The sequence below is a fragment of the Schizophyllum commune genome (genome assembly GCF_000143185.2).
Source record: "Schizophyllum commune H4-8 unplaced genomic scaffold SCHCOscaffold_12, whole genome shotgun sequence".
In the NCBI taxonomy this organism is placed as follows: Eukaryota; Fungi; Basidiomycota; class Agaricomycetes; order Agaricales; family Schizophyllaceae; genus Schizophyllum; species Schizophyllum commune.
Window position 1 is genome coordinate 242,851 of NW_026089549.1, and position 16,912 is coordinate 259,762.

The 16,912-nt window shown below is 57.8% G+C and overlaps 10 protein-coding genes across 10 annotated transcripts; 2 read left to right on the plus strand and 8 right to left on the minus strand.

Moving 5' to 3' along the window:
- Nucleotides 1-1,039: 1,039 nt before the first annotated feature.
- SCHCODRAFT_02692695 (uncharacterized protein) lies at nt 1,040-2,653 on the minus strand. Its single transcript, XM_003027666.3, has 2 exons — nt 2,588-2,653; nt 1,040-2,534 (listed from the first exon to the last, which is right to left on the minus strand). Exons 1-2 carry the CDS (start codon nt 2,597-2,599, stop codon nt 1,149-1,151), a joined length of 1,398 nt encoding a protein of 465 aa, XP_003027712.2. The 5' UTR covers nt 2,600-2,653; the 3' UTR covers nt 1,040-1,148.
- Nucleotides 2,654-2,839: 186 nt separating this feature from the next.
- Nucleotides 2,840-3,364, minus strand: SCHCODRAFT_02082251 (uncharacterized protein). The gene has a single exon (XM_050341726.1). It carries the CDS (start codon nt 3,214-3,216, stop codon nt 2,896-2,898), a length of 321 nt encoding a protein of 106 aa, XP_050197833.1. The 5' UTR covers nt 3,217-3,364; the 3' UTR covers nt 2,840-2,895.
- Nucleotides 3,365-3,697: 333 nt separating this feature from the next.
- SCHCODRAFT_01161072 (uncharacterized protein) lies at nt 3,698-3,979 on the minus strand (the record flags this gene model as incomplete). Its single annotated transcript, XM_003027667.3, has 1 exon — nt 3,698-3,979. One exon carries the CDS (start codon nt 3,977-3,979, stop codon nt 3,731-3,733), a length of 249 nt encoding a protein of 82 aa, XP_003027713.1. The 3' UTR covers nt 3,698-3,730.
- Nucleotides 3,980-4,007: 28 nt separating this feature from the next.
- On the minus strand, nt 4,008-5,489 carry SCHCODRAFT_01161073 (uncharacterized protein; the record flags this gene model as incomplete). Its single annotated transcript, XM_003027668.3, has 6 exons — nt 4,008-4,155; nt 4,206-4,468; nt 4,524-4,587; nt 4,657-4,847; nt 5,141-5,270; nt 5,323-5,489. 5 exons carry the CDS (start codon nt 5,487-5,489, stop codon nt 4,289-4,291), a joined length of 732 nt encoding a protein of 243 aa, XP_003027714.1. The 3' UTR covers nt 4,008-4,155; nt 4,206-4,288.
- Nucleotides 5,490-5,586: 97 nt separating this feature from the next.
- SCHCODRAFT_02705434 (uncharacterized protein) lies at nt 5,587-6,600 on the minus strand (the record flags this gene model as incomplete). The annotated part of the gene is made up of 4 exons (XM_050347000.1): nt 5,587-5,647; nt 5,699-5,807; nt 5,862-5,943; nt 6,520-6,600. 4 exons carry the CDS (start codon nt 6,598-6,600, stop codon nt 5,587-5,589), a joined length of 333 nt encoding a protein of 110 aa, XP_050197834.1.
- Nucleotides 6,601-6,752: 152 nt separating this feature from the next.
- On the plus strand, nt 6,753-8,387 carry SCHCODRAFT_02602614 (uncharacterized protein; the record flags this gene model as incomplete). Its single annotated transcript, XM_003027396.1, has 7 exons — nt 6,753-6,872; nt 6,972-7,184; nt 7,236-7,438; nt 7,491-7,828; nt 7,920-7,982; nt 8,120-8,139; nt 8,187-8,387. 7 exons carry the CDS (start codon nt 6,753-6,755, stop codon nt 8,385-8,387), a joined length of 1,158 nt encoding a protein of 385 aa, XP_003027442.1.
- A 766-nt stretch (nt 8,388-9,153) lies between these two features.
- Nucleotides 9,154-10,759, minus strand: SCHCODRAFT_01161075 (uncharacterized protein; the record flags this gene model as incomplete). Its single annotated transcript, XM_003027669.3, has 2 exons — nt 10,608-10,759; nt 9,154-10,554 (listed from the first exon to the last, which is right to left on the minus strand). The coding sequence occupies exons 1-2, from the start codon at nt 10,689-10,691 to the stop codon at nt 9,154-9,156; spliced, it is 1,485 nt and encodes a 494-aa protein (XP_003027715.2). The 5' UTR covers nt 10,692-10,759.
- Nucleotides 10,760-11,351: 592 nt separating this feature from the next.
- SCHCODRAFT_02516907 (uncharacterized protein) lies at nt 11,352-12,942 on the minus strand (the record flags this gene model as incomplete). The annotated part of the gene is made up of 3 exons (XM_003027670.2): nt 11,352-11,381; nt 11,433-12,821; nt 12,874-12,942. The coding sequence occupies 3 exons, from the start codon at nt 12,940-12,942 to the stop codon at nt 11,352-11,354; spliced, it is 1,488 nt and encodes a 495-aa protein (XP_003027716.1).
- Nucleotides 12,943-13,803: 861 nt separating this feature from the next.
- SCHCODRAFT_02590185 (uncharacterized protein) lies at nt 13,804-14,829 on the minus strand (the record flags this gene model as incomplete). Its single annotated transcript, XM_050343980.1, has 3 exons — nt 14,533-14,829; nt 13,993-14,443; nt 13,804-13,939 (listed from the first exon to the last, which is right to left on the minus strand). Exons 1-3 carry the CDS (start codon nt 14,684-14,686, stop codon nt 13,804-13,806), a joined length of 741 nt encoding a protein of 246 aa, XP_050197835.1. The 5' UTR covers nt 14,687-14,829.
- A 4-nt stretch (nt 14,830-14,833) lies between these two features.
- Nucleotides 14,834-15,439, plus strand: SCHCODRAFT_02639972 (uncharacterized protein). The gene is given in 3 exon segments (XM_050346118.1): nt 14,834-14,860; nt 14,876-15,158; nt 15,222-15,439. 2 exon segments carry the CDS (start codon nt 14,876-14,878, stop codon nt 15,296-15,298), a joined length of 360 nt encoding a protein of 119 aa, XP_050197836.1. The 5' UTR covers nt 14,834-14,860; the 3' UTR covers nt 15,299-15,439.
- The last annotated feature ends 1,473 nt before the right edge of the window (nt 15,440-16,912 follow it).

Genomic DNA, 16,912 nt, shown 5'->3' on the forward strand with positions numbered 1-16,912 from the left:
ATCCTTGATTCGCGTCAATAACCTATGCCGGGATTCTGAGGCCTGGGACTTCTACAGGAGCCTTTCTAACCGGGCTGAAGACTTCTACCATTGGCGCCACCCCAGCCACTGCCCTCACATCCTCACTCACGACGACATAACCGACCCAGCCACACTTGAAGCTGTGCATCGGGCTGCTGAAGCGGCCTTGCTTCGTGCGAGAAATCGCATTGACTGTTCCATAAGTGATTGGACAGTGGTCGTGCGACGCGGTAATCCATGGGCAATGTTGTCGCCCACAAAGAAAAAGCTATATGTGGTCGGAGGGCATGTATATTCCCATGGTGGGCGTTGGAATAAAGATCGAGGTAGGTACAGGCTACTATACGTCACTGTCGCATGCACAGAGCGCTGACTGTCAGTCAAGTTGCCGGTCTCGTCATAGCGGAAGACGCTCCGGGCGACCTAGAGCGCATCCTATCTGAATTCCCCTGTCATTGGGGTCCCGCATGACTATGCATGCGATGAGCAGAGAGCAACTCGATCTGCGTGTGGGGCGCTGGCCAGTTGAACGGCAGGTACATGAGCTCAGCAAGGTCTCAGCTTATCACGAATGTCGAGAAGAGTTGTCGAGATTAAAGTAGAACTTACGATATGCATTCCAAATCAACGAAAATGGGAGATAACCCAGACATACTCTCCGGCCAAGTAATGCCGAGGTAGGAAAATGATACCACAGGTCCAGAAATATTCGGCTGTTATGATCAACAATTCTTGTGAGCAATTCCCAGTTTGCGAGGCCGGTCGAGATATCCGCCAGCCACAACAAAGTGCCATACTCACGTCCTTTCCTTTCCCAGCTATGGTCACACGATCGGCTTCTCCGCTATGCGCCTCTCTTACTTCTGCATAGTCCGCCTGTTCGCTCCTTGGCTGTAAACTCGACCTCGGTGGCTCAGACCTACCCTTCGTACCATAATACTCAAATATCCCATACCCGTCTGGGAGAATACCAGTACCTTGCTTCGCGCGCGCAAGGGAGTGATATCCATGTCGCATTCGCTTATTCAGTGGAGGCCCTCGCGATTTAATAACCCCGGTTCATTCATACCTGTTCAGTATACCTACGAGATACATGTCCATAACGCTTCCATAGATGATGATCGCATTCAGTCCAGAATCCAGTCGATTTGCGCCCAAGCTCTTCTCCCACAGTAAACTGTCTCCACCTCCCTCGACGCACACATATCGCCAATAGCGTCATACAAGTCGGGGCGACTGTGGAATATGTGGGCAATGGTGATACCTGTCAGCGCAGGGAGCAATGAAGGCCTATCCTTGCGCAGGGTCAACTGCTCGAGAAACTCTGCGTTTGACAGCATATCGTCAAAGTGCAACTGTCGGAGTTTGTCCATGAGTCGAAGGCAGGGGATCCATGCCGATGGCTCTCGTTCCTCCGCCATGTAGACTCTGAATATGCGTAAGCATTGCGAGACCTGACTTCGCGCCAAGAATCCCAATAGCGAGCGCGAGCCATACGCTGGGACATTACTGAGAACGAGATGGTCGAGGAGGGGAGCGGTGACGTGGTTGAGAAGCGCGCAGGCGGGATCAACGAGGCTGAGGAATGTCAGAGCCCCCATGACGAATGTCGTGGAGGCGCTCGTCGGGTAGGAGCCTTCGGGGCCTTCCAGGGGGTGGCGAACTTTGAGGGTGAGCGATTCCAGCGTATCCGCGCACGCTTGCAAGAGAGGGATAGTAAGATTCACGGGGAAGGGAGAGTCCGCGGTAATCTCCAACGACGTGAGCGCCCGCGTGACGGGGATGTGTAACTGACGGGCGCTTTGCAGGTTATCAAGGGTCAGCGCGACATGGCGAAGGCATGGTGCGACGACGAAATCAAGAGCGCTGAGATCTTGGGAAGAAGGCGCATCGTATGCGTCGACGATCAGCCTCTCGAGATTCTCCATATAGAGGACTTTGAGATCGGGAAGCATGCTGAGACGACCCTCGATCGAAAGGGAGCGCCAGGTAGAGGCGTATGGTTCGATGCCATCCCACAGCGACCCTAAGATCATGGGATCGTCGAATCTCAGATCTGGTAAGTTCTCCCTAGCTAGAGGAAGGAATAGTTGGCAGTATCGTTCTATGTCGCGCAATGATTTGACGACCAATTTTGTCCACAACTTCGTGAGTCCGTGCGCGACTGCCCGCCAGACAGCACAGACTCCTGCTATGGTGGCAGCGACCTGCAGAGTTCGAAGCGATGATTCGTACGCCAGTAGAAAGAAGATCTCTATCAAGAGCTCTTTAGGAAGGCGGCGGATGGGAGCGAGGATGGATCGGTGTATGTCCAGTTGTGTCAGGATCCTTTTTCGAGTGAAGGCATCATGCGGGGGAAGGGATTTCAGCTTAGACTCCAGGAGGGGGGTGTATTCGTTGATCGCGGCGACCTGGATGGGGGATGGCTCGGCGTATGTACGCAGCATCGCGAGGTTCGCGACAGACGCCGCGCGCTCCAGGAGTTCGTCCACGGGCAGGCGGCGCATAGGGTGCTGTCAAGGTGAGCGTCAAAAACAGATGCAAAGCTACGTAGAAGGACACGCACTCGGAGGCTCATTCTCGGGAAGTAAAAGCGCTGGCTGTCCTCGACAAAGGTGGGACGGAAGCCGTGCGGCCTCATCAATCGGCGATCGCCGCTCACGCGGGTAGCACGTGTGGTCGTGTTCGGTGCGCCACACTTCTACTTCTTGACATTCGTCTGCGTTTCCTGCTCGCAACAAGTAGTCTAGTACGGTCCGGCACTCTGGATTTCATTCTGGTACCTTCGTTCGAGAACTGAGCCTTATCGAACGCCCAACACAGGGAATCAAAAGTACATCGTCTTATTCTCCTCCACAATTCAACACGACTACACTACAAATACAGGCTGCTCACTATGTATGTATCTCCATTGATATACAGCACGTCTACAGTATGTACATATCTCCGCGCTTGCGGAAGGGCATGCGACGTGTCCAGGGTTATAGTACAAGTGTCGGTAAAGCACGATAAGCCTCGCCGTGAGAGCCAGCGGTTGGGGTCATTACGACCCGCGACGCGCCTGGTTCGCGTCGAGGGCCGAAGGTCGTAAGTAAAAGCACGAAGAGCGGAGAGCAGGTGTAAGGCATGGGGGAGCAGCATAGGTGGGTCGGATCGTTTAATAGGGCCAGGAGATAAGGTGTTCCGTATGTACATAGCACCGAGCCGTACGCACACAGGAAGAGGTAGGGTTGATCGAGCCGCATGTGCAGCGCCGTCGTTTATGGCGGCCAATGTTCAAATATTTACAATGCGCCGGGCGCCTGATCGCGGAAGGCCTGAGGAGAAGGTGAGCGACGCGGAAGTATAGCAAGGAGAAGAGCAACTTACGTCGACGTGAGACGCGCCTATGCTATTCGAGGTCGCTGTCCCTGACGACGAAGCCGAACTTGACGGAGACGTTGACCATGCTGCAGACATCGCTGCCACCGCCGCCGCCCGCTTCGACTTCACCGCCGAGCGCTCTGCACCCTGGCTCTCCTCGTATCCATCATCGTCGTTGCCGTCGTCCTCAATCCATGGACTCGTCGATGGGCGAGTCGACGACACTGAAGTGAGTGATGGGCCTCCTTGTGATTCACGAAAATCGGGTCGTTTCCTTCATAATGCAAGTTTCCGCACCAACTGACTGGAAGTCGCAATGCTACACGCTGCTCGAATCGCAACGTGACTATGGCGGTATTGCGTCGTTCATCCAAACCTTGAAGCCGCCAGCCAGAGCCATCAGTCGGTTTGGATCGACACGCTCGCGCACCTCCCTCTTCTCCTCTAGATTCTCCCCGTACATGTCCACCATCCGCACGTCCGCAAGCGCGTAGTTCGGATAGATATAGCATCCGGATAGATCTTGACCGTCGACGTCGGACGTATAGGCGGATAGCGCGTCGCCGAGGCCCTTGATGACCTCCATGCCCTTCATATCCAACGATGGGGAGCTCCATCAGACGCCGATAGCGGGTCGGAGGATGAGCTTCTTGCGAGAGGGCGGGAAGGCGGAGGAGTTTTGTGCGCGTGCGAGAGGTAATCCGGGACAAAGGGCTCGAGGTAATAGGCGAACATTGGATAGTCGTCCGACGAGAGAGCAGCAGAGAGGCTCTGCACAATAACTGTCAATCCGGCAGGCCGTCGAGACAAAAGCAACACACCTGGATCTGTTCAGCAGCAAACGCGATTAGGCCTGGAGCGTATATCTCTTCGGGGCCGTGCTATACAACGCTCTGAGCACGCGTCAGGACGAATGGTCAATGCCGGTGCAGTCCGAAGCGTTATTGGCCGCTGACTTGATGAGGGGCAGCACGCCATCCCTCGTCGAAATGTTTGACTCGAGCATGGGCATAGCCAGGAAGTTGTCGAAGATCGCATCCGGCGGCGTAGGACCGTTGTAAGCCACGAACAATGTCGGATACAGCTTTAGGCAGAGCGCGTGAGGGCCTTTGTTGTTAAGGACGAGAATCTGAGCGCACCTCGCTATTGATACTTAAGTAGGAGCCAACACCACCCCTGGGTCTCAATATTCCCTGGCGCATACTGCAGGATTATCGTAAGCCAATTTTGAATAAGCGAAGCATAAAGGCGGCGCGTGGATCGTGGTCTTACGGGTGGCATATTAATCGGTACGGCCTCCGATTGGCTGGGCCTCGATATGCCCTTTCAATCGACCCGCGGTCTTTATCGAAAGCTGATTCAGAATATTCCCTCGATAAAAGTGCAGTAAGCGCAGGGGAATATTGAATCCCAGGTGTGGTGCAATAAAAGATGCCTTCGAATCGGTATCGCTTTCGGAGAAGCTGTACAGTGGGTCAGAGAATTCGTCAGAGAGGTCTTTGGAGTAGAGTGCGTGCCCACCCTGGAAAACATCGTGAACGAGGGATACCTGGCGAATGGAGCTTGCAAGCTTACCCACCACCGTTATTGTGGGTCCTTTTGAGAGTGAATCGGGTCACGATGCCCTGGACGACGAGCGGATTGTATGAGCGCTGGCGCGCGAGGCTCGAGGAGAGTGATATATGCGTAGTTGTTGTAGCCGCCCTGAAGGTTATTAGTATCCTACGCTCATCGCCGAGAACGAGGCGAAGCTCACCTTCAGCACGAAGAACAGATTCGGATCTGACTTGTCCGAAACTAGTGCGACCCCTCCATCGGGCTTCACGAGTTCGAAGCCAACGACGTTGTCCAAAGCTAGTCCACGTTCATTGGTGTCCACGAGTACCCTTATACACGCTGTTCAGCCTTCCGCTCGTAGTAGACGCTCACAAAACTTACCTCCACCCAGTATGAACCCAGCAACGCCAAATGCCGGGCGCGCGTCCTCCCACGACACCGCCACCGAGCGGGTCCAGAGGTGCGTAAACCTCGTTCCATAATAGGCCGGCACCGACGACCGCGGTCTCGATCTCCTCATCGTATGTGATCTCGGAGAAGCGGGTCATGGCGATTTGGACACCGGTCGTTCAGGAGAACCTGAGGATCATGGAGTGTCCGCCGCCTTTGACCTGTGGGCGACAGATGGGATCTCAAGCGAGGGTGTCACACCACAGTGTGAGAGACCTCCCGCGAAAAGTGTCCGAGTTCAATCGAGGGCTTACAGCTGTGCTTAGGTAAGTCGGTGGGCGCATGGTAGCGTTCGTCGTCGACGTACGATGAGCGCGACATCATCCGCGGTGCCAGGCTCGACTGAGCAGGCAGATAGCTCCATAGCGGCCGGCGAGTAATGTTCAATATCCGCAGCGAAGTGGCCGCTGGTGACCCTTAGATGAATATGATCAGTCGAACTATGGTGGACAGTCGAAGAAGGCACGAACATGGGTAATACACATCACTGGCCTCTGAAATGGCGTCGGCGATGATCTGGCAAGCGTCGGTGACGAAGCTCGCCAGAGGTGTCTGGGAAAGGTGAGTCGGAGGCGTCGAGGCGATCGATGGCAGAGCCACCACGGCGATACCGAGCGCGACAGAGAGCAAGCCCATGACGAGAAAGAGAGCGCGTCTCACTTCACATGAGGCGTCACCGCCTTAGGCTAGCATATACATCCCAGCGGAAATTGATCCATGCAAAGCCTAAGTAATGCGAGACGTGAAAGCGACGTAACGCAGGGAAGCAACTCTGGATGTGGCTTACCTGAATGCGGGGCCTGTAGCGCTATAGGCCCGCTCAAAGGCATTCGTAGGAGTGCGTGAGTAAGCCAAAGGCGACCATCGTGACCGAGGCGAGCCGCAAGTGAATCGGAAGGGAGATCATGCTCGAAGGATGAAGCTCACTTCGTCCTTGGTTCGTCCTGTACCAGCCCACCTGAGCAGTAGACCCTAATTCCGGTCGAAATCCCGAGTAGCATGTATATTCAATGGAGGGCAGATGACAGCTGTATCGAGTAGACGCACGACATACTTAGCTTACTAGTATCTTTCTGGGTTCATGAGCAGTTGATCTTCAAGGTACCAATCAGGCCTGGTTCGACGCACCTTATGCAGCGTTGTTGAGATATTGAGTGCAGGGAGCGGTAGGCAGACAAGCTTGATCTTGGAGAGCAAAATGCGCGACATGGCGGTCTATGGGAAGATGCAAATCTGCCCAAACGCGTTACGGTCCGGCGCCGCCATCAGTCCGTGTTCTGCTCCTGTTCCCCTTCTAGCCGAGCCTTCATGGCGTCCTCCATGCTGTACTCCCCTTTCTTCTGCCCGACCCATCACTCTCAATGCCGAGTCCGACTTCGAAGGCGACATCGACGATGCCAGACGCATCGCTGTCAACGGGCGAGTTCACCATCTTCCAGCGCGTGCTCGACATCCCGCTCGTCGCTGCAGCACTCGACGAAGTTCACGGGTCGCTCACGTCGAACGGTTTGACAGCAAGACCATATGCTGTCTTGAACTGCCTCCTAATGTTCGCATCCCAGTGCTGGCAGCCCGTGTAGAGGCTTCTCGCCACGCTGATCGCACCAGTCGATGACTTGGCCAACACGATCTTCAACCTGGCCGAGACGCGTTCTCCGCACCTCTTCTACGCTCCGCCAGATGACTCGTTAGCGCGGCTCACAAAACACGCAACTTCCTTTGATGACGCACGAACGATGGTGGACAAGGGTATCAAAGGCCCCGCCCTGCATGTTGCGGAAGGGGTCGATGAGGTGTGTGGGTATACTCGTAGTTCCCCTGCCTGTACTCATGGATATCGTCAGCGCCTTGCACCTCTCGTGGACTACTATGAGAACCAAATCGAGCCTTTAAGCCACAAGTCTGCCGGATCGACGCGCGCGAAGGAACACATCGAAGGCGATGAAATGCAGCACCAATACCAGCGCGCAATCAACCTTGCGAACGCTCTCACCAAGCGCGTCACATCCGTTCCCTCCAGTCCATTGCAGCAGACGACTTTCCCCTCGTGCGTTACATGCACCTTATTGCCGTCCCAAGTCAACTGAACCTCCACACAGCCAACGCTCCGTCATCCAAGTCCAAGACCTGTCCGATACCATGCTCGAGCAGCTTCACGCCCTCTCAATAACGTTCCCCTGCCTTGCGACGTCCCTGCACCGCTCGGTCTCCGCTCCACAGAAGCAACTCATGATCACCCTCGTCGAAGCCGCCAATGCATTGTCTGCCATCATCGCCAACCTACAGGCTACTCTGGCGAGCAAGGATTTGACTACCGGCGAGCACATTGACCGAGCCGCGGACTTTACGACGGCGCGCATCACTTCTCCGCTCGAGCGAATGAGGGCAGGCATGACTTCGGCACGCACCTCGAGGAGGGCGAATGGCCTCAAGAAACGTTCGTCCACTTGATAGAGACTCGTCGCCCTCTTCTCAGTGTACACTTCAGAATGTACGGTATGTTTCATATCGTTGTACAATGCGCGAAGATGTCATGGTTCTTTGTCTCTCCGTTCGCGCGCTGGCCCTATCCGCGTACCAACTCTTCGCCGGTACGTCGTCCCTACTCACGGTCTTGACCTTCCCAGCTTCAGCAGCTCCCACTCAACGACGTTACTCTGTGCAGCCTCACCGAACATCAGCGCGCTCACTCTGCGGTCTACGAAAGTGTAACGCACGTCCTAACCAGGTGAGTGCTCTTTCCTTCAGGTAAGCGCCCGTCTCATCTAGTTCGCGCTTACCCTTACTGTTGGCAGGTCTACCTATGTTCGCGAGGGCATCGGAGGCACGGTCGTCCCCTGAGGCCAGTGCTATGTTGTATCGGGTGCTCCTTGACTCAGGGGACTGCTAATGTAGAGATTGTCGAGCCGTGCGCGATATGCACTGGCATTGGAGGCCAGCACACCCGCATGATTGAATGGGATCCCAAGCACCCGCGAACGCTGTCGCCCACCTGACCACCCGAAGCGACGGCTGCGATAAGAGGCATAGCAAGTCCCCTCCGACCATCGTCGACCCAAGGGTCCATTGAGTTAGTAAAGCTCTCATTGGTTATCGTTCCCCACTGACACCCTCACATCAGCGACTTATTCGACAGCATGTATCGCCTTCCTCGCCGCCTTGCTAGTACGATGGCGGGACACGATGTTCAAGGCTTCGTATGCGAGAAGGCCGGTTGCCCGAAGCCCTGTTGGCCAAAGAAAGCGCCTCACCTGAAGCCACTGACTGCGCGAACGCGTTAAATTGGGCGCTACCACCAGGAGGAGGTACGAGTTGTCTGGGGAGGTCCGTCTCAACTGAACCGTCGTCCCGCCGCGCGCTGATCAATGTCTTCGGAACCTGATCACCTGCATGAAGGACAAGGTGGTCAGAGCGGAGCAGATGGGGGTCAGGCAGCTTAGCTGGCAGTCTTAGCTGTTGCGGAAGTCGACGGCAAGGTAGCGGAGGCTAGAGCTGAAGGGCATGCGGGGGATGACGAGGTGACTGCACTCGTCCCGGTCTCATTGCGAGGTGGATGATAGATGTCGCAAACTGGGAAACAGTGGTGCGCTGGTCCTAGCAGCTCGAAGCGCCTTCGCGTGTACTTGCGAGACGTTTGCGGATGTGAGTCTGCCTCGTGATTGTCCTGCATAGACCCTAGCATCAAGTGAGCGGAAGTCCTGAGGGGATCAGCGAGGTTTATACGCACGAATCGGCTGGGCTCGATCGGGCCCTTTTGCTCAGTCAAGGGTCGGGCCACGCATCAATCCAACGAACGATCTTCCAACACCGCAGGCCGTTCCTCGTTGTCGTCTCCTGGTCCCTCGACGAGAGCATCTCGCCAATGGCGTCGTGGAGCTCCAGGTGAGCCCAGAAGACACGCCAAATGGCGATGCCTTCCAGCGCAGGCAGCAATGGAGGCCGGTCCTCGTACTGAGTCATTTGTTCCAATATCTGTGGATTCGACAGCATATCGTCGAAGTGGAGCTCTCTGAGGCCATGCATGAGCTGTAGGCAAGGAATCCATGCGGAAGGATCTCGTTCCTCCACGTCGTAGATTCTCAGTGTACGCAGATGGCGGCAGGCCTTGCTGCGAGTCAAGAATCCCAGCAAAGATTGCGTGCCGTATGTAGGGACGGTACTGAGGACAAGCTCCTGAGTGAGAGGGGCGTCGATGTGATTGAGCAGTGAGCAGGCAGGATCGACGAGGCTTAGGTAGGTGAGAGACTGCATCTCGAACGTTGCAGAGGCGCTCGTGGGGTATGATCTGTCTACGCCTTCTGACATCTGCCGGATTTTGATAGTGAGGGACTGCAGGGTAGTTGCGCACGCCCGCAAGAGCGGCAGAGTAAGTGTGACGGGGAACTGTGTCATCACGTCGATCTCCAAAGACGTGAGCGCCCTCGTCACCGGGACGTGTAGCTGACGTTCGCTCTGCAGCACGTCCAGCGTTAGTGCGACATGGCGAAGACAGGGTGCGACGACAAAGTCAAGAGCACTGAGTTTCGCAGACGCAGGCGTGTCGTACGCATCGACAACCAGCCGCTCGAGGTTTTCCATGTAGAGAACCTTGAGATCGGGCAGCATGCTAAGATCTGCTATGAGCGTGATGCGCCGCAAGCGAGACGCATACGGCGCAATGCGATCCCACAGGTGCCCCAGGACCTCGCGATCGTCGCATCGCAGCTCGAGAGGCACTTTCCCGGCTATAGGAAGGAATCGCTCGCAGTATCGATCGAAGTCGTATATAGTCTTTACGACAACTTTCGTCCACAGGGCCCCATGCCCGCGCGCGACGGTTCGCCAGGTGAAGCAGACGTGCGACATGACAGTCGCGACCTGCAAAGTACGCAGGGGTGTTATTTTCTGTACGCGTGAAAAGATCTCGGATAAGAGCTCGACGGGTAGTCGGCGGATGGGAGCTAGAATGGATCGGTGTATGCTCAGCTGTGCGAGGATCCTATCGCGGGTGAGAGTTTCGTTCGGGGGAAGGGATCTGAGCTCAGATTCCAAGAGGGGAGTATACTCGTTGATCATCGCGATTTGGATGGGGGATGGTTCGGCGTATATACGCAGCATCGCGAGGTTTGCGACAGGCGCCGCGCGCTCGAGGAGTTCGTCGACGGTCAGGTAGTGCATAGGGTGCTGGCATAGTAGGCTTCAGTGCCCATTTGATGGGTATATAGAGGGATACGCACTAGGAGACTCATCCTTTTGTTCGGGAAGTCACAGAGCTGGACGTCTTCGACAATGGTAAGACGGAAGCACCGTGCGGTTCCCATGTTCGGCGATTGTCGCTCACGCGGGCAGCACGTGGGATCGTGTTCAGTGCCGCACGCCCGTCTGCGTCTACTGCTCGCAACAAGTACTTCAGTAGGGTACCTCTGGCTGAAGGGACGAAGTATCTCTTCACTACCGCAGTATTCCCGCTCTGATCCAATCGCTCGTCAACGCAAATTCAATATTGACCGAAAATTCGACAATGAAGGAAAGGAACGGCGTCTGATTGTTCTCCACGAACTAAGGGTATCTACACTACAAATACAGGTTGCTTACTATGTATGTGTCTCCACCGATGTACAGCACATCTTCAGTATGTACATGTGTACGCATCGTGTCCAGGGGTATAGTACAAATGTCGGTAAAGCACGACAAGCCTCGCTGTGGAATCCAGCGGTTGGGGTCATTATAGCCCGCGACGCGCCTGGTTCGCATCGAGGGCCGAAGGTCGTAAGTAAAAGCAGGGAGAGCACAGAGCAGGGGTAAAGCATGGGGTGAAGAACATGGGTGGCCGGGTGGTCGAATAGGGCCGGGAGGTAGGGTGGGCTGTATGTACATAGCGCCGAGTTGTATGCACACAGAGGGGGGAGTGGTCGAGCCGCATGTACAGCGTCGTCGTCGAAGGGGGCTGATATTCACATATTCACAACGTGCCGGGCACCTCATGCGATGATGCACTGCTCGCGGAGGGCCTGATGACAGGTAAGCAAGGACATAGAATAGCAAGGAGAAGAGCGACGTACGTCGAAGTAAGACGTCCCCACACTACTCGAGGATGTTGTCCTCGATAGCGAAGTCGAACTTGACGAGGGAGTTCGCTGTGCAGAAGCTGCTGCTGCCGCCGCCAGCTTCGCCTTCACTGCGGAGCGCTCCGCGGCCCACACCTTTGCTCGCTGCGCTCGTGCGCGCGCACGCATGGCCGCATCCGCCACGACCCACCCAGCCTGGCTCTCCTCGTATCGTCCGTCATCGTAGTCGTCCTCGATCCATGTTAGGCTCGGGAACAGAGTCGCGAGGCGCTCGGCTACGCGCGGCGCGCAGGACTCGTCGATGGGCGAGTCGACGACGTTGAGGTGGGTGACGGTGGAGTTGGAGAGGGAAGGGGAGGGTACAACGTCCATGTTGGCGTCGAAGGAGAGGACGATGCTCTCGAGGTGCGTGCAGGCGCCCGCGAAGGCGCCGAGAGCTGCCATCGTACACCGCGGAGCGACTGCACGGTCGTACGACCCCGGAAACTCGACACGCTGCAGAAGCGGCCAGCTCCTTGCCAGCGTCTCGTACTCCACGTCCGCAATATCCGCCCCGTCGGACACGTTCAACACCAAGCTCGTCAAGCTCGGGCACTTCGCCAGCGGCGCGACGTCCTCCGCACGCATCCTCCACCCCGGCGAGGTTGCGCTGATCATCAGCCTGCTCAGCGCGGTGGGCTCGCAATGCGTCGGAATGTCCGCAATCAGCGCGCGCGCCGCGTCCGCGGGGAGCTCCAAGCCGAATACACTGAGGCGCTCAATCGGGCGCACGCCCCAGCTCTTCATGAGCCCGACGACGTAAGCCGCGCTCTGCCCGCCGATGGTGAGGTCTCGGAGCGCGGCGAAGCTCGCGCGCGGGTACGCGCCGGAGGGCGAGCAGGGCGCGAAGACAGCGTCGGGGCCGCCAGCGGAGTCGCAGAGCGCAAGCGCAGGCATGAGCTGGGACATGCCCGCGCTGCCGTTGAGGCTGATGCTCGTGAGCGCGGGCCACGCGCGGACGCAGGCGGTGAGGTCGGCGGGGGAGGGGCGCGCGTCGGAGTGGCCCTGGTCGGTGAAGGAGAAGGTGGTGAGGGCGGAGCAGATGGGGGCCAGGCAGCTTAGTTGCTCGAGGTAGCTATTGGGGATGTCGATGGCAAGGTGGTCAAGGCTGGGGCTGAGGAGCATGCGGAGGATGGCGAGATGGTCGCACTTGTCCCAGTCCCATTGCGACGCGAAGGACAGGTGGCGGAGGCCGGGGAAGAGGGGTCCGTCCGATTCGGACGTTCGCAGCGCCTTCGCGATGGACTTGCGATATGTCTGCGGCTGGATGCGCAGCGAGCGGACGTGGCGGGCATAGCGATGGACTCGATGCCAGTCGTGGCTCGTAATTGTCCTGCGCAAGCCCTGCGGTGGAATGAGCACGAGTTCTAGCGGGCTTAGCGAGGTGGGTACGCACGAATCGGATGGGCTCGAGCGGGGTCCGCTCGCCGCGGGGCGCGCACCACGCGTCCTCGGGCATGAGCATGAAGAGGGGGACGAGGGAGGGCAGCTCGCGAGGGAAGGCGGGATGCCTGATATAAGGGCGGCTGCTCTGTCATGTGCGCACGCTAGCAGGCTCAGGCGCATCGCAAGGCGCCTTCGGTGTTCCCATGGTTCGAGGCAGTCGAGCAGCGTGCATGGTCGTGGTCGCGGTCGCAGCACGCCAGTCGCGATCGATGCTAGCACGCAGACCACTCCCGGCCCGACCACCGACCTCATCACGTCGATCAGATCACACCGCGCGCCCCGCCTTGCTCTCAGCCGCGTCACGTCTCGCGCCTCGCCCCGCCGCCGCCTCGTTTTCCGGCCCCGCCGCCTACCCTCACATCCTTGGGACCGTTCGGCAATCCCCGAAACGCCCGTTTTTCGCGCGGGCAGGAGATCCACCTCCCCTTTGCGCGGCGCGAGCGCAGCGAGCGCTTAAGCTCTGGCATTTTCACTCTCTAACTACCCTACTTTGGCTCTCACAGCACTCTCCCCCTCCCCCTCTCCTCCCCCCTCCCTCTCCTCCTCCTCCCCCCTTTCCTCCCGTGCGGCGGTGGGAGGCGGGGGAGGAGGCGAGGCGTCAGTACTCGGACCACTTACCTCAGCTTACCGACTTGGCGCGCGCAGCCTAACACAAAGGTAAGCTCGCTTCCTGCGATGAAGGCGTGGGTTCACACACTTCGCCAGACGCCGTGCTCGCGCGAAGATCCCACGCGATTTCGAGACCTCGCCATGGCGATTTTGTTCGTAGAGGCCGCGGGGATTGAGTCTTGTTGTCGTAGACGGCCTCCTGACGTCGCGATGGGTCTGGCACCTGTAGGTAAGCTTGCTGGCAGTTACCAAGCATGCGAATCGACTCACACTAATTGACGAGATCCCCACAGATCTCGATGCCGAAAGTCATTGGTGAGCCTGTCGAGGCGTGGACAACCGCGACGAGGCGCGCGAGACGGCTGGCGACGACCTTCTCGGCGGAGATCCCGCCGTCGAAGCGCGTACTGCCTGAATACAAGGGGTAAGCTTGCTGGCTGAATTGGGGACTACAGCCGACTCACACCGAGTAGGAGATCTTGGTGTCGCCTTCCTCGCGGGATGAGGCCGCGTCGTCGCCAACGCCGCGAGATGCTGAGCGCGTGCGGATCTCGTCGCTTTCAAGACGAAGTCGCTTTCGAGGGGGGAGAGTGCTTTGGAGGGAGGAGACCGCTGAGGGAAGAGAGCGCTGTCGAGGGTGGAGAGCGTGGGCGATGCGACGTCGACAACCGGTAAGCCCTTCACACTCGATCTCCGCGCGCTAACTTGCTCATCGAGAGCGCCGAGCGTCACGTAGCTCGCTCCAAGGTGCCGGGCGTTGCGCAGATCGCCGTCAAGCCGCGCGGATCGCACCGGTAGGCTCCTCATCGCGATCCCGGTACTGATCTTGCTCATCGGGGGCCGTCGTGCGCCGCGTAGCCCGTCCGTGTCGCGCGCTTCGTCTTCGGCCGTCGCTGCGGGGTGCAGATCGGCTTGAAAGACGCTTCAAACGCCTGGAGTCGTCCTACTCGCTGGGGGATAGGTAAGCAGATGTGGGGCTACTGACACTGAGCACACGCACCGGCGACGCGATCTTGAGACGGCGGGATACGCAGCGCGCTTCCGGTGGCGCGGAGATCGCCGGTAAGCTCGTCGTCGCTGATCCTCGCCCGGATCTCGCTCATCGCAGCGTCGGGTGTCGGGCAGTCCGCTCCGAGGAGCACAGTGGCGCACATGTGAGTTCTTGACGAGTGAGTTCTTGACAAATGGATCTTGTCCGTGTCGCGAGTAGAGCGCGCCTTCGCCCTCTTCGTGGTAGGAAGTACTCGTAGGTACAACTTGTAAGCTCGGTATCTTGAATGGATGCATTTTGCACGTACCCTGGAGTGTCGGAGAAGCTGTGAATCCAGGTAAGCTTGCTGTTCATGCATCAGGCCCGATGCACGCACCTCGAGCATGTCCTGATCCTGCTCGTTAGGCTGCGCTTGTCGGGCTGTGCTGCCTCGCTCTCGGACCCGCTGCGCCACCGTGCTCGCAACGCGGGTCAGCGCTCAACTCGGGGGTCAATGGTGAGTCTGCGTACCTTTTGGCGAGCTGACTTGCCCTCGGGCTGGTTTCCAGCACCGAGTACCGGGTCCCTGCCGCTCTCGGGACTCTCGCCGCTCTCGGGCTCTCGCTCTCGGTCTCTCGGCTGCTCGCTCGCTCCGTGTCTTCTCTGTGCTCTCTGACTTGCTCCCGTGGCTTGCTCGCTCGCTTCCGTCGCTCTCGGAGGTGACTCGGTGTTGCCCTTGTGCAACCAAGGTGTTGTTGCTGCCAATCTCGCCTTTGCTTGCTTCGGCAGTTGCTGACAGTACCAACAGGTTCAAGAGCTAATAGAGACATCGAGACGAAGCGGAGGCATCCAGAGCAAGCGGAGACGTAGGGAGGAAGCATAGATAGAAGCAAGAGGTAGAGGATAAAGCTGTAGAGTTAGAAGATGAAGCCAGGAGGTGTGACCAGGTGCACGAGGCAATCGTGATCGCCGCTGTGGCGTGCGAAGGGGCTGGACCCTGATCACGAAGCCATCAATGCCTCATGTTGACGACCTTACCAGATTACCTCTTTGGGCATTCACCTCCGTGCGGAGCTCGCAAGAATTACCTGCCGCGGGCGGGTAAACTCGAGGAGCGAGTCGAAGCTCGAGATGTGAGATGAGATGGGAATTTCAGAAGAAGCACAGAGTACAGGCTCAGAGCATAGGATACAGTGACGAGAGGAACATAGTGGGAGTACAAAACGCGTGATATAGGCTCGGACAGACAGCGTGAACAGCGAGCAACTCGGGACAGCTCAAACTCATGAGCAAACCCATGAGCAAGACGAGAAGTGCAACACAAAAGGCTTCCAAAAATCTGCACTCTGCGGGAAACAACTCGGCGACGACTGTAGACAGTGATGCGACACGCCGAAGCGTCGTACATGGTGGTCGGGAGCAAGACGCGGACGGCGGTCGCGAGGTTCGAAACCGGACGGAAAAGCCGCGCCGGTGAGCCGCCGCGCTCGAGACCGGCAAACCGCGGCGGAAGCAAGGCGGACCTATTCCTTGCCTCCCGCCCTCACCAACCCCACGAGCCCAAGTCACCGACCACCCTAGATACGCGTACCTACCACATATACGACACTATCGAAGACCCTCCGTACCGCATACACTGTCAGGAATAACACCCAATCTCGCCTCACGTAGTTCCCCCGGCGATGAGATTAGAGTAGCGCTGCGCAAGTCCTCGTCAACGACAAGGGTTCCTGAAGGAGGAGAAAGACAGGTACGTGCGAGATAGATGCGCTAATGAAAGCACGAAGGCGCCGAGGGTGTCACTGAAGCGGCAGGGGACCGCTCGAGCCGGCGGGAGCAAGGTCACGAAGAGTGAGAAGCACCGGCTTCTGTTGCCTGAGCACGACCCCAACCGACCTTGAAGGAACTCGGCAAGTGGCTCATGTGCCTGTGATGATGGTGAGCCGGCTTCTGTGCTCGTGCTTAGACAATAGCAGATCAGCCCAAGGACACGCGAGCTCCCCCAGCAGCTCACGCCCGACCGCTGAGCGGTCTCGCATTTCTGCGCAACCAATCGCAAAAGTGAGCCATCCCCCGTCATCATAGCATTGTACCTACGCTCACCGAGCGCCCGAGGACAATGAGAAGGTTATATTGCCGGGGATCGCCCCGGCTCCAGTCTTCAACCGCCGCTCGACTGCAAATCTCGGGCACCAACGTACCGAAACGCGGAAGCACGGAGACTGTCGACCTGCACGAATCGTGATGCGCGCGAGGCGGACTCGAGCGCGGCCTTGCGGTTTTGGCCCCAAGCGCAAATCCTGAGCTTCACACCATCATGCTTGCAATATAGCAGGCCGAGAGTGAACGGCAATGATTCCGTGAGTGATTCAGGTCTTTCCAATGCATTGGGAGTGCGCAAGACGGAGGT